The sequence below is a fragment of the Salvelinus fontinalis genome, chromosome 26 (assembly GCF_029448725.1).
Source record: "Salvelinus fontinalis isolate EN_2023a chromosome 26, ASM2944872v1, whole genome shotgun sequence".
In the NCBI taxonomy this organism is placed as follows: Eukaryota; Metazoa; Chordata; class Actinopteri; order Salmoniformes; family Salmonidae; genus Salvelinus; species Salvelinus fontinalis.
The window spans coordinates 11,912,206-11,926,434 of NC_074690.1; the positions used below are offsets into that span (position 1 = coordinate 11,912,206).

Below are 14,229 nucleotides of genomic sequence, written 5' to 3' on the forward strand. Positions count from 1 at the left end.
ATTAATAAAACGAGGTTTATTAAAAATAGACACTTACAAACAAATACAAGAACATGTTTCCGTTTAATACTATACGCTAAAAAACAAGATGTAGATTTAGCAATAATGGCTGTTCGTGGCGAAAAGGCTTTCGACCGTCTTGAGTTACCTTTTCTAAGTATTCTAATTCCTAATTCTATGCTTCCATATACTCCTGGAATGGATACTGCGAAAGATAAGCAAAGAGCAAAGAGAGGGGGAGAGAATTCCCTTTCTTCCATACACTGGAGGTAACGTATTTCTCCTGTCCAATCAGGGCTAAATTCACACAGACATGCAGATTCATGCTACACTCACATCACAATTGCTGCTACACTCACATCACAATTGCTGCAACCAGCAATCATATTTACTATTACTAACACAGAATAATACTGCACCATTTAAACACTTTCTATGATACATTGGACTGTACATTGGACTATACATTAAATTTATAGTGACAATACAGTAAATGTATAGTCCAATGTATCAGAGAAAGTGTTTACATGTTTGCCTTCCTGTATTATACTTATGCTAAAAATATATATATATTCTACTGAGCCATTTACTTTATGTTCGTATTCATTTCGTAAGCATTTCGTTGGATGGTGTATACCATGGATATCCTGTACATACGACTAATAAAACTTGACACTAAGCGCTTGTCTTCGGCGCACACAGTCTCCACCCCAACCACCCCCTCCTCTGCTAGCCCAGTAAGACAGGAACAAGGAATGATAATATAGAGATGATAGCACGGAGGACAAAAGCAAGGGAATGAAGGGGAAATTGCTGGGGCAGTGGGTTAATTCAGAGCCCATATGTGTGCACTCAGGTGTGCTGTGTCTGAATGGGAGAGAGAGCAGAGAGAGAGCATAAGAGAATAGGCCCCCACACTGTGCACCCAGGTCGAAACCATTACAAAAAGATGGGATGGAGTTTTATTTCAAAGGGCAGTTTCTTATCAAGAAAATAATTTAACACTTCATATGGTCCAGGTCTTTGTGCTGCATTAGGTAATGATTTTATTCAGACCCAATGTAGATTGTTACCTTAATGTATCGGAGGCGGAGACCCGCACAAAGAGAGAAAATTGAAAAGTGAGGACGTTTTTAAATATGTGCTTGCTGCCCCATGACAGCTCTGACTGCAGATTCTTACCGGCTTGACTTTTGTCTGATCATTTTTTATGTGTTATATTGTGTTAACTTTGTGTGTAACTTTCATTGCCACTTTCTTGCAACGTTCAGGCTGTTACAAGACACAGAGAAGCCATTTTGGTTTTCCATATAGAGTGGTTGTTAAACTTCCTGTTTCTCTTCCTGTTTCCTGTTTGCAGCCCCCTCGATCGTACCCATCATGCACCAGGTGAGCTCCACCATGAAGAGCTTCACGTTGTCATGGCCACAGCCCGAACAGCCCAACGGAATCATCTTGGACTACGAGCTACGCTTCTATGAGAAGGTAGGCTCTGTGTGTGTGTGTGTGTGTGTGCATGTGTGTGCGTGTGTGCATGTGTGTACTGTATAAGGGTATGTCTGCACACACATTCATCTGCTTATACACTGTGTTTATCTGTATGTGAATTGATACAAAAGATACCAAGAGAAGTTTCTCTTCTGTTCCGAAGTGAAATCCCCAACCCCCCTGGGCTGATAATGTCATCTCAGTTCCACCTCCAGTCCACCTTTCCTTCCCACTGTTCTTTGGTTTCCCTGCCTTCCCTGTCGGATGAAGTGAATACCTTGACCTCCGCTCCATCTTGCTCCCCTCCCTACTCCAACTGCGGTAATGCTATGCGTCTGGTGGGGCTAGCATCGACCCGTCTACTGCCGTCTGCTCCTACACAATAGAACCTGCTTTAATAAGATACAAGAGCTGACCAGAGTGGCTATGGTAGCAGGTTTTATTGACCTGTAGGCTTTTCCCAAGTCTTTCCCAGTCTACAGACATGATGATATAGAGCCTGAATAAGACAGAGTCTAGAAAAGAGAAGGCAGAGTTTGTTTGAGATGTTTTTGTATTTTAGGTGGTCGATAGGTTGGTCGGCTGGTTGGTGGTTTGGTCGGCTGGTTGGTGGGTTAGTCGGTTGGTTGGTGCGTGAGTGGGTTAGTCGGTTGGTTGGTGGGTTAGTCAGCTGGTTGGTGGGTTAGTCGGCTGGTTGGTGGGTTGGTCGGCTGGTTTGTGGCTTAGTCGGTTGGTTCGTGCGTGAGTGGGTTAGTCGGTTGGTTGGTGGGTTAGTCGGCTGGTTGGTGGGTGGGTGGGTGGGTGGGTGGGTGGGTGGGTGGGTGGGTTGGTCGCCTGGTTTGTTGGTTGGTGGGTGGGTTGGTCGCCTGGTTGGTGGGTTGGTGGGTGGGTTGGTCGCCTGGTTGGTGGGTTGGTTGGTGGGTTGGTCAACTGGCTGGTTGGTTGATTGGTCAACAGGTTGGTGGGTTGGTCGTCTGGTTGGTGGGTTGGTCGGCTGGTTGGTGGGTTGGATGACTGGTTTGTTGGTTGGTCGGGCGGTCGGGCGGTCAGCTGGTTGATGGTCGATAGGTTACTGGGTGGGTCGGCTGGTTGGTGGGTTAGTCTGCTGTTTGGTGGGTGGGTTAGTCGACTGGTTGGTGGGTTGGTCGGCTGGTTGGTGGGTTAGTCGGTTGGCTGGTGCGTGAGTGGGTTAGTCGGCTGGTTGGTCGGTTGGTCGGCTGGTTTTTGCGTTGGTCGGCTGGTTGGTGGGTGGGTTGGTCAGCTGGTTGGTGGGTGGGTTGGTCAGCTGGTTTGTGGGTTGGTCGGCTGGTTGGTGGGTTGGTCGGTTGGTTGGTGGGTTGGTTGGTCAACTGGCTGGTTGGTTGATTGGTCAACACACCAACCTGTTGACCAACCAGCCAACCAGCCGACCCACCCATAAGCCCACCAACCTGGTTGGTTGGTTGGCTGGTTGGTTGGTGGGTTAGTCGGCTGGTGGGTTTGTTGGTCGGCTGGTTGATGGATGGGTTGGTCAGCTGGTCGGTGGGTTGTTCAACTGATTGGTTGATTGGTCAACAGGTTGGTCTTTTGGTCGCCTGATGGGTGGGTTGGTCTTCTGGTTGGTGGGTTGGTTGCCTAGTTGGTGGGTTGGTCGGCTGGTTGGAAGGCTGGATGGCTTGTTGGTGGGTTGGTCTTGTGGTTGTTTCCTTGGTTGATAGGTTGGTGGGTTAGTCGGCCGGTTGGTAGGTTAGTCGGCTGGTTGGTGGGTTAGTCAGCTGGCTGGTGGGTTGGTCGGCTCATTGGTGGTTGATTGGCTGGTGGTTGGGTTGGTTTGCTGGTTGGTCGGCTGGTTGTTAGTTGGGTTGGTTGTTGGTCGGCTTCTTGGTGGGTTAGTCAACTGGTTGGTTGATTAGTCAACAGGATGGTGGGTTGGTCGGCTTGGTGGGTTGGTTGGTCACCTGGTTGATTGATTGGTCAACTGGTTGGTTGGTCGATAGTGTGGTGTTTAGTCAGCTGGTTGAGGGGTTTCTCGGCTGGTGGTAGTTGGGTTGGTCAGCTATTTGGTGGGTTGGCCGGCTGGTTGATGGGTTGCTCGCCTAGTCGGCGGTTTGGTCAACAGGTTGGTGTGTTGGTCGCCTGTTTGGTGGGTTGATCATCAGGTTGGTCTCCTAGTTGGTGGGTTGGTCGGCTGGTTGCTGGGTTGGATGGCTATTTGGTGGGTTGATCGTCTGGTTGGTGGGTTTCGTCAGCTGGTGGTTGGTAGAGAGGTTAATGCGTTGGTTGGCTGGTTGGTGGGTTAGTCAGCTGGTTGGTTGGTGGGTTGGTCGGCTGGTGGTGGGTGGGCTGGTCAGCTGGTCGGTGGGTTGTATAACTGATTGGTTGATTGGTCAACAGGTTGGTGTGTTGGTTGGTGGGTTGGTCGTCTGGTTGGTGGGTTGGTCGCCTAGTTGGGCTGGTGGTGTTGTTCACCTGGTTGGTGGGTTTGTCGTCTGGTTGGTGGGTTGGTTGCCTAGTTGGTGGGTTGGTTGCTGGGTTGGATGGCTGGTTGGTTGGTCGATAGGTTATTGTGTTGGTCGGCTGGTTGGTGGGTTAGTCGGCTGGTTGGTGGGTTGGTCGGCTGCTTGGTTGGTTGGTAAGTAGGTTGGTCGGCTGGTTGGTTGGTGGGTGAGATGGTCAGCTGGTCGGTGGGTTGTTCAACTGATTAGTTAATTGATCAACAGGTTGGTGTGTTGGTCGCCTGGTTGGTGGGTTGATGATGACTACTTCAGGCGCCGACAGACATGGCCGCCTCGCTTCGCATTCCTAGGAAAATATGCAGTATTTCGTTTTTTATGTGTTACTTCTTACATTGTTACTCCAGGTAATCTTAGGTTTTATTACATACAGTCGGGAGGAACTATTGGATATAAGAGCAACGTCAACTCGCCAACATTACGACCAGGAATACGACTTTCCCGAAGCGGATCCTCTGTTTTGCCCACCACCCAGGACAATGGACCGAATCCCATCCGGCGACCCAAAACAACAAAGCCGTAGAAGGGGCAGACGGAGTGGTCTTCTGGTCAGGCTCCGTAGACGGGCACATTCCAGAGAGACATCAGAGACTGTAACATTCTTTGTTTCACAGAAACATGGCTCACTCGAGACACGCTATCGGAGTCGGTACAGTCAGCTGTCGCGCCAACAGAAACAAACATCTTTCTGATAAGAAGAAGGGCGGGGGTGTATGCCTTATGATTAACGAGATGTGCTGTGATCACAACAACATACAGGAACTCAAGTCCTTCTGTTCACCTGACTTAGAATTCCTCACAATCACATGCCGACCACATTATCTACCTAGAGAATTCTCTTCGATCATAATCACAGTCGTGTATATTCCCCCCAAGCAGACACATCGACGGCCCTGATAGAACTTAATTTGACTCTATGTAAACTGGAAACCACATTTCCGGCTGCATTTATTGTAGCTGGGTATTTTAACAATCTAATCTGCTAATCTGAAAACAAGGCTCCCTAAACTCTATCAGCATATCGATTGCGCAACCAGGGCTGGCAAAACCCTAGATCATTGTTATTCTAACTTCAGCGACGCATATAAGGCCCTCCCCCGCCCTCCTTTCGGAAAAGCTTACCACGACTCCATTTTGTTACTCCCAGCCAATAGACAGAAACTAAAACGGGAAGCTCTCGCGCTCAGGTCTGTCCAACGCTGGTCCGACCAATCGGATTCCACGCTTCAAGATTGCTTCGATCACGTGGACTGGGATATGTTCCGCACTGCGTCGAACAACAACATTGATGAATACGCTGATTCGGTGAGCGGGTTTATTAGCAAGTGCATTGGCGATGTCGTACCAACAGCGTCTATTAACCTGTCTAGGATCAGCGTGGCGCTAGCGGCACCCCCCCCCCCCCCACTGAAAAACCAGTGCCGCGAAATTCAAAAAAAATATTTTTTTTAAATATTTAACTTTCACACATTAAAGTCCAATACAGCTAATGAAAGACACAGATCTTGTGAATCCAGTCAACTTGTCCGATTTTTAAAATGTTTTACAGGGAAGACACAATATGTAAAGATGTACATCTATTACCTAAAAACACATTAGCATAATCCACCATCTTTTATTTGTCCACCAACACCAGTAGCCATCACCAATTCGGCTAAACTAAGATATTTATAGCCCCTAACCAACAAAAAAACTCATTAGATGACAGTCTGATAACATATTTATGGTATGGGATAGGTTTTGTTAGAAAAAAGTGCATATTTCAGGTAGATGGCATAGGTTACAATTGCACCCACCGTCACAAATGGAATAGAAAAACTACTTAGAGCAACGTGTTTACCTACTTACTAATCATCAAACATTTCGTAAAAATACACAGCATACACGAATCGAAAGACACAGATCCTGTGAATACAGACAATATTTCAGATTTTCTAAGTGTCTTACAGCGAAAACACAATAAATCGTTATATTAGCATAGCACATAGCACATAGCAGCCCAGCATTGATTCTAGCCAAAGTGAGCGATAAAAGTCAACATCGCCAAAAGATATTAATTTTTTCACTAACCTTCTCAGAATTCTTCCGATGACACTCCTGTAACATCATATTACACATTCCATATAGAGTTTGATCGCAAATGTTTATATTTAGCCACCAAAATCATGGTTAGACAATGTGAAATGTAGACAAGCTGGTCAGAAAAAGTCCTTGCGCCACTTAGACAGTGATCTACTCTTATACATAAATACTCATAAACGTGACTAAAAAATATAGGGTGGACAGGGATTGATAGACAATTTAATTCTTAATACAATTGCGGAATAACATTTTTTAATTTATCCTTACTTTTCAATACAGTTTGCGCCTAGCGAAGCTACGTCATAAAACATGGCGTCCTAAGCCACTAAAATGTTTCGACAGAAACACGATTTATCATAATAAAAATGTCCTACCTTGAGCTGTTCTTCCATCAGTATCTTGGGCAAAGGATCCTTTCTTGAGAGCAATCGTCTTTTGGTGGAAAGCTGTCCTCTTGCCATGTGGAAATGCCTACTGCGTTCGGGATGAACTGAAAAGCGTGCCCAACTATTCACATCGTTGCAAAAATAAATGTCCCAAAATCGCACTAAACGGATATAAATTGTTATAAAACGCTTTAAATTAACTACCTTATGATGTTTTTAACTCCCATAACGAGTAGAAACATGACCCGAGTAATATTACCCCATTCACTAATGCTTGGAACAGGAGCGGGCCGGTGTCCTCTAGGCGCATGACGCAGCTCCAAAAGAATGACTAGCTTCAGGGTTTTTTCATTTGTGGGGCCTGTGAACGCGCAATCGACCCCATTGGAATCGTCATCACGTAAAGGCATCCAGGGGAAGACGTAAGAAGTGTCCGTATAGTCATAGCAATATCAGTGCCGTTTTAACTGACTTCAGAACAGTGGCCAACATTTCTGAAATCTGAATCCATGTCAGGGAAATTGCTGTAGAATGGGCTCTGTTCCACTTAGAGACAAAATTTCAACTCCTATAGAAACTATAGACTGTTTTCTATCCAATAATAATAATAATATGCATATTGTACGATCAAGGATTTTGTGGGAAGCCGTTTCAAAAATTACCCAATTAGCATAAATAGTCTAAACAGCGCCCCCATCCCCAACAGGTTAAAACATTCCCAAACCAAAAACTGTGGATTGAAGGAAGCATTCGCTCAAAACTGAAAGCGCGAATCACTGCTTTTAATCAGGGCAAGGTGACTGGAAACATGACCGAATACAAACAATGTAGCCATTCCCTCCGCAAGGCAATCAAACAAGCTAAGCGTCAGTATAGAGACAAAGTAGAGTCGCAATTCAACGGCTCAGTCACGAGAGGTATGTGGCAGGGTCTACAGTCAATCACGGACTATAAAAGAAAACCAGCCCCGTCGCGGACCAGGATGTCTTGCTCCCAGACAGACTAAACAACTTCTTTGTTCACTTTGAGGACAATACAGTGCCACTGACACGGCCTGCTACCAAGACCTGCGGGCTCTCCTTCACTGCAGCCGACGTAAGTAAAACATTTAAACGTGTCAACCCTCGCAAGGCTGCAGGCCCAGACGGCATTCCCAGCCGCGTCCTCAGAGCATGCGCAGACCAGCTGGCTGGTGTGTTTACGGACATATTCAATCAACTTATCCCAGTCTGCTGTTCCCACATCCTTCAAAAGGGCCACCATTTTTCCTGTTCCCAAGAAAGCCAAGGTAACTGAGCTAAATGACTACTGCCCCCTAACACTTACTTCCGTCATCATGAAGTGCTTTGAGAGACTAGTCAAGGACCATATCACCTCCACCCTACCTGACACCCTAGACCCACTCCAATTTGCTTACCGCCCCAATAGGTCCACAGACGACGCAATCGAAATCACACTGCACACTGCCCTAACCCATCTGGACAAGAGGAATAACTATGTGAGAATGCTGTTCATCGAGTACAGCTCAGCATTTAACGCCATAGTACCCTGGGTCTCGACCCCACCCTGTGCAACTGGGTCCTGGACTTCCTGACGTGCCGCCCCCAGGTGGTGAGGGTAGGTAACAACATCTCCACCCCGCTGATCCTCAATACTGGGGCTCCACAAGGGTGCGTTCTCAGCCCTCTCCTGTACTCCCTGTTAACCCACGACTACGTGGCCATGTACGCCTCCAACTCAATCATCAAGTTTGCAGACGACACTACAGGGGTAGGCTTGATTACTAACAACGACGAGACGGCCTACAGGGAGGAGGTGAGAGCCCTCGGAGTGTGGTGTCAGGAAAATAACCTCACACTCAACGTCAACAAAACAAAGGAGATGATCGTGGACTTCAGGAAACATCAGAGGAAGCACCCCCCTATCCACATCAATGGGACAGTGGTGGAGAGGGTAGAAAGTTTTAAGTTCCTCGGCGTACACATCACGAACAAACTGAAATGGTCCACCCACACAGACAGCGTGGTGAAGAAGGCGCAGCAGCACAATCAAGAGCATCCTGTCTCCGCCCATTACCTGCTCCGCCCATTACCGTAAGGCTCTCCAGAGGGTAGTGAGGTCTGCACAACGCATCACCGGGGTCAAACTACCTGCCCTCCAGGACACCTACAGCACCCGATGTCACAGGAAGACCAAAAAGGTTCATCAAGGACAACAACCACGAGCCACTGCCTGTTCACCCCGCTATCATCCAGAAGACGAGGTCAATACAGGTGCATCAAAGCAGGCCCCGAGAGACTGAAAAACAGCTTCTATCTCAAGGCCACCAGACTGTTAAACAGCAATCACTAACATTGAGTGGTTGCTGCCAACATACTGACTCAACTCCAGCCACTTTAATATTGGAAAAATTGATGTAATAAATGTATCACTATCCACTTGAAATAGTGCCACTTCATATAATGTTTACATACCCTACATTACTCATCTCATATGTATATACTGTACTTCTATACCATCTACTGCATCTTGCCTATGCCGTTCTATATATATATATATTTTTATATATATTTTATTTTTTTACATATATTTTTTTATGTACATATTCTTATTCATTCCTTTACACTTGTGTGTATAAGGTAGTTGTTGTGAAATTGTTAGGTTAGATTAATCGTTGGATATTACTGCATTGTCGGAACTAGAAGCACAAGCATTTCGCTACACTCGCATTAACATCTGCTAAGCATGTGTATGTGACAAATACAATTGGATTTGATTTGATTTGGTCGTCTGGTTGTGGGTTGGTCACCTAGTTGGTGGGTTGGTCGGCTGGTTGGAAGGTTGGATGGCTTGTTGGTGGGTTAGTCTTGTGGTTATTTCCTTGGTTGATAGGTTGGTGGGTTAGTTGGCTGGTTGGTGGGTTAGTCAGCTGGTTGGTGGGTTGGTTGGCTCATTGGTGGTTGATTGGCTGGTGGTTGGGTTGGTGTGCTGGTTGGTCGGCTGGTTGGTGGGTGGGTTGGTTGGTTGGCCGGCTGGTTGGTTGGTTGGTGGGTTGGTCAACTGGTTGGTTGGTCGATAGGTTGGTGGGTTAGTCGACTGGTTGAGGGGTTGCTCGGCTGGTTGGTAGTTGGGTTGGTCAGCTGGTTGGTGTGTTAGTCGGCTGATGGTGGGTAGTCGACTGGTTGGTGGGTTGATCAACTGGTTGGTTGGTTTGTTGATAGGTTGGTGTGTTGGTCGCCTGGTTGATGGGTTGGTTGTCTGGTTGGTGGGTTGGTCGCCTGATTGTTGGGTTGGTCGGCTGGTTGGTGGGTGGGTTGGATGGGTGATGGTGGGTTAGTTGGTCGGCTGGTCTGTTCCTTGGTTGATAGTTTGGTGGGTTAGTCGGCTGGTTGGTGGGTTATTTGGCTGGTGGTGGGTTGGTCGGCTGGTTGGTGGGTGGGTCGTCTGGTTGGTGGGTTGGTCGCCGAGTTGGTGGGTTGGTCGGCTGGTTGGTGGGTTGGTCAGCTCATTGGTGGTTGATTGGCTGGTTGGCTGGTTTGCTAGTTGGTCGGCTGGTTGTGGGTGGGTGGGTTAGTTGGTTGGCTGGCTGGTTGGTGGGTGGGTGGGTGGGTGGGTGGGTTGGTCAGCTTGTTGGTGGGTTGGATGGCTGGTTGGTGGTTTTGCCAACTGGGTGGTTTCTTGGTTGATAGGTTGGTGGGTATTCAAGTGGTTGGTGGGTTAGTCGGCTGGTTGGTGGGTTGGTCGGCTCGTTGGTGGTTGATTGGCTGGTGGTGGGTTGGTTTGCTGGTTGTTCGGCTGATGGTGGGTGGGTCGTGTGGTTGGTGGGTTGGTCACCTAGTTGGTGGGTTGGTTGGCTGGTTGGTGGTGGGTTGGATGGCTGTTTGGTGGGTTGGTCAACTGGTTGGTTCCTTGGTTAATAGTTTGGTGGGTTAGTCGGCTGGTTGGTGGGTTAGTCGGCTGGTTGGTGGGTTAGTCGGCTGGTTGGTGGGTTAGTCGGCTGGTTGGTGGGTTAGTCAGCTGGTTGGTGGGTGGTCGGCTCATTGGTGGTTGATTGGCTGGTTGGTTGGTTTGCTGGTTGGTCGGCTGGTTAGTGGGTAGGTTAGTTGGTTGGCTGGTTGGTTGGTGGGTGGGTTGGTTGGTTGGCTTGTTGGTGGGTTGGTCGGCTCGTTGGTGGTTGGTTGGTGGGTTGGTTTGCTGGTTGGTCGGCTGGTTGGTGGGTGGGTCGTCTGGTTAGTGGGTTGGTCGGGTGGTTGGTGGGTTGGATGGCTGGTTGCTTGGTTTGTCAACTGGTTGGTTCCTTAGTTGATAGGTTGGTGGGTTATTCGGGCTGGTTGGTGGGTTAGTCAGCTGGTTGGTGGGTTGGTCAGCTCATTGGTGGTTGATTGGCTGGTTGGTTGGTTTGCTGGTGGTCGGCTGGTTGTGGGTGGGTGGGTTAGTTGGTTGGCTGGCTGGTTGGTGGGTGGGTGGGTTGGTCAGCTTGTTGGTGGGTTGGATGGCCTGTTGGTGGGTTGGCCAACTGGTTGGTTCCTTGGTTGATAGGTTGGTGGGTATTCGAGTGGTTGGTGGGTTAGTCGTCTGGTTGGTGGGTTGGTCGGCTCGTTGGTGGTTGATTGGCTGGTGGTGGGTTGGTTTGCTGGTTGTTCGGCTAATGGTGGGTGGGTCGTCTGGTTGGTGGGTTGGTCACCTAGTTGGTGGGTTGGTTGGCTGGTTGGTGGTGGGTTGGATGGCTGGTTGGTGGGTTGGTCAACTGGTTGGTTCCTTGGTCGATCGTTTGGTGGGTTAGTCGGCTGGTTGGTGGGTTAGTCGGCTGGTTGGTGGGTTAGTCGGCTGGTTGGTGGGTTAGTCGGCTGGTTGGTGGGTTAGTCAGCTGGTTGGTGGGTGGTCGGCTCATTGGTGGTTGATTGGCTGGTTGGTTGGTTTGCTGGTTGGTTGGCTGGTTAGTGGGTAGGTTAGTTGGTTGGCTGGTTGGTGGGCGGGTGGGTTGGTCGGCTTGTTGGTGGGTTGGTCGGCTGGTTGGTAGGTTGGTTAACTGGTTGGTTCCTTGGTTGATAGGTTGGTGGGTTATTCGACCGGTTGGTAGGTTAGTCGGCTGGTCGGTGGGTTAGTCAGCTGTTTGGTGGGTTGGTCGGCTCATTGGTGGGCAATTGGCTGGTTGGTTGGTTTGCTGGTTTGTCAGCTGGTTTGTTGGTGGGTTGGTTGGCTGGCTGGTGTTGATAAACTGGTTGGTTGATTGGTCGACAAGTTGGTGGGTTGGTCGGCTGGGTGGTGGGTTAGTCGGTTGGTTGGTTAGTTGGCTGGTTGGTGGGTTGGTTGGTTAGCTGGTTGGTTGGCTGGTTGGTAGGTTGGTCAACTGGTTGGTGGGTTGGTCGGCTGGTTGATGGGTTAGTCGGCTGGTTGGTGGGTATAGTCGGCTGGGTAATGGGTTGGTCGGCTGGTTGGCGGGTTGGTCAACTGGTTGGTATGTTGGTTGACTGGTTGGATGCCGGTTTTAGCCTTTGAAGTGTTACATTTTATATGATGTGTTACATTTCTTAGATAAACTGTTTGAATCTCTATGTTGAAGGTTTTCATAGCAGTTTAAATGTATCACATGGTATTTTACTTTCCAATCTTTATTTACAAAGATGTGTCATTGCAAACAATAATCCCTTATAATAACAACCTGTAATTCTCTACGTGTCATGTTCTGTCAGACTTGAAGTCATGGTTACAGACACTCTTCTTCATTAGTCCTTGGAAAACTTTCTACACCACATTTTAAATAACACTCTCAAGCTCCTTTACTGCATGTGTCATGAACCAAAATCCAATATGGCCGCTGTGAAATATTATCACTTCACAGCTTATTGTCATGCAAATACCTCTCATACAACCTGCTGTTTGCTCATCCATATAGATGGTAATAAACCTACAGATGTCTATGTAGCGTGTCCTTCTAGACAAATAGACCTGGGCTGCTTTATTCACTAATTGGTTATTAATGAAAATAAGGTTGCCAATTCCATAGGGGAGAGCAGTTGAGGGTTATAGAGAGGGTACTTTCTCCTGCTCTCTGTCTCTCTCTGTCTTTCTCTCTCTGTCTGTCTCTCTCTGACTCTCTATGTCTCTCACTGTCTCTCTGTCTCTCAATTCAATTCAATTCAAGGGGCTTTATTGGCATGGGAAACGTGTTAACATTGCTCTTTCTCAATTCATTTTTTCCCAATTCAATTTGCTTTATTGGCATGACGTAACAATATACATATTGCCAAAGCTTATTTTGGATATTTACAATATAAAAAGTGAGAATCAAAATTGTCAACGGGACAACAGTAACAACAATAACCACACATTCAACAGTAACAATAAGCATACCGTAGAGGACATGTGCAGGGTGATTGGTCTGTCAGACACTGTACCTCAACTTATGGCAGGCAGCAATGTAGTGCGCTGCCAACCAACAGCTCTCTGCGTTTCTTAGATAACATATTTGAATCTCTATGTTGAAGGTTTTCATAGCAGTTCAAATGTATCACATAGTATTTTACTTTCCAATCTTTATTTACAAAGATGTGTCATTGCAAACAATAATCCTTCATAATAACAACCTTGAATACGGGTTTCAAGTTTGGGGAAATGACACTCTCTAATTGTTTTATATTTTTACATTTTGTCAGGAAATGCAGCTCCGTCTCAGGTTCTGCTGTTGTGCAGTGGTTGCACAGCCTTTCCTCTACAGGTTTATTCTGATTGATTGGATGTTCTGGTCCTGAGGCTTCAGTGTGTTAGTAGAACAGGTTTGTGAACTCAGCCCCAGGACCAGCTGGATGAGGGGACTCTTTTCTTTGTTTAGCTCTTGGCATTGCAGGGCTTGGTAATGATATGAGAGGGGTCACAGTATTTTAGATGTTTCCAAAACTTAATTGCTCTTTTTTGAGTTTTTATTATTAGTGGATATTGGCCTAATTCTGCTCTGCATGCATTGTTTGTAGTTTTCCTCTGGACTTGTAGGAGAATCTTACAGAACTCTGCATGCTGGTTTTCAATGGGGTGTTTGTCCCATTTGATGAAATCTTGTTTTGCAAGTGGACCCCACACCTCGCTGCCATAAAGTGCAATTGGTTCAATGACATATTCAATTAGTTTTAGCCAAATTTGAATAGGTATTTCAATTTGAATTAGCTTTTAAATGGCGTAGAATGCCCTGCATGCTTTCTCTCTCAGTTCATTCACTGCCTTATTAAGGTGTCCAGTTGAGCTTATTTTTAAACCTAAGTAATTGTAGTGTGTGCAGTACTCTATGTATTTTGTACCAATTGAGAACGTTGGTCTAATTCCCTGAGATCTGGATCTTCTCTAGAAAATCATTATTTTAGTCTTTTTGGGGTTTACTGCCAGGGCCCAGGTCTGTGGCCACTTCGTTGATGTAAATATTGAAGGGTGCAGGGCTCAGATTGCAACCCTGATGAAGGCCCCTCCTCTGGTTAAAGAATTCTGTTCTTTTCTTGCCAATTTTAACGCTGCACGTATTGCCAGTATACATTGATTTAATTATGTCATATGTTTTACCCCCTACACCACTTTCAATAACTTTGTAGAACAGTCCTGTATGCCAAATAGAATCAAATGCTTTTTGGAAGTCGATATAGCAAGCGTATATTTTGGTATTATTTTGGTGTACATGTTCATCTATCAGGGTGTGTAGGATGTAAATATGATCAGTTGTGCGATGTTTTGGTATAAATCCAATTTGGCTTTTACTCAAGACATTGTGCTTATTTAAACCTCTCTCTCCCGGATCC

General features: G+C 46.9%; 1 protein-coding gene across 4 annotated transcripts in view; it reads left to right on the forward strand.

Moving 5' to 3' along the window:
* The window catches only part of LOC129823648 (ephrin type-B receptor 1-B), a 482,949-nt gene that overhangs the window by 390,458 nt on the left and 78,262 nt on the right, over window positions 1-14,229 (forward strand). For all 4 annotated transcript variants that reach the window (XM_055882517.1, XM_055882519.1, XM_055882516.1 and 1 more), the window contains one exon: window positions 1,361-1,485. In XM_055882517.1, coding sequence (XP_055738492.1) covers window positions 1,361-1,485 — 125 coding nt within the window. The remainder of the gene's footprint in view (window positions 1-1,360; window positions 1,486-14,229) is intronic.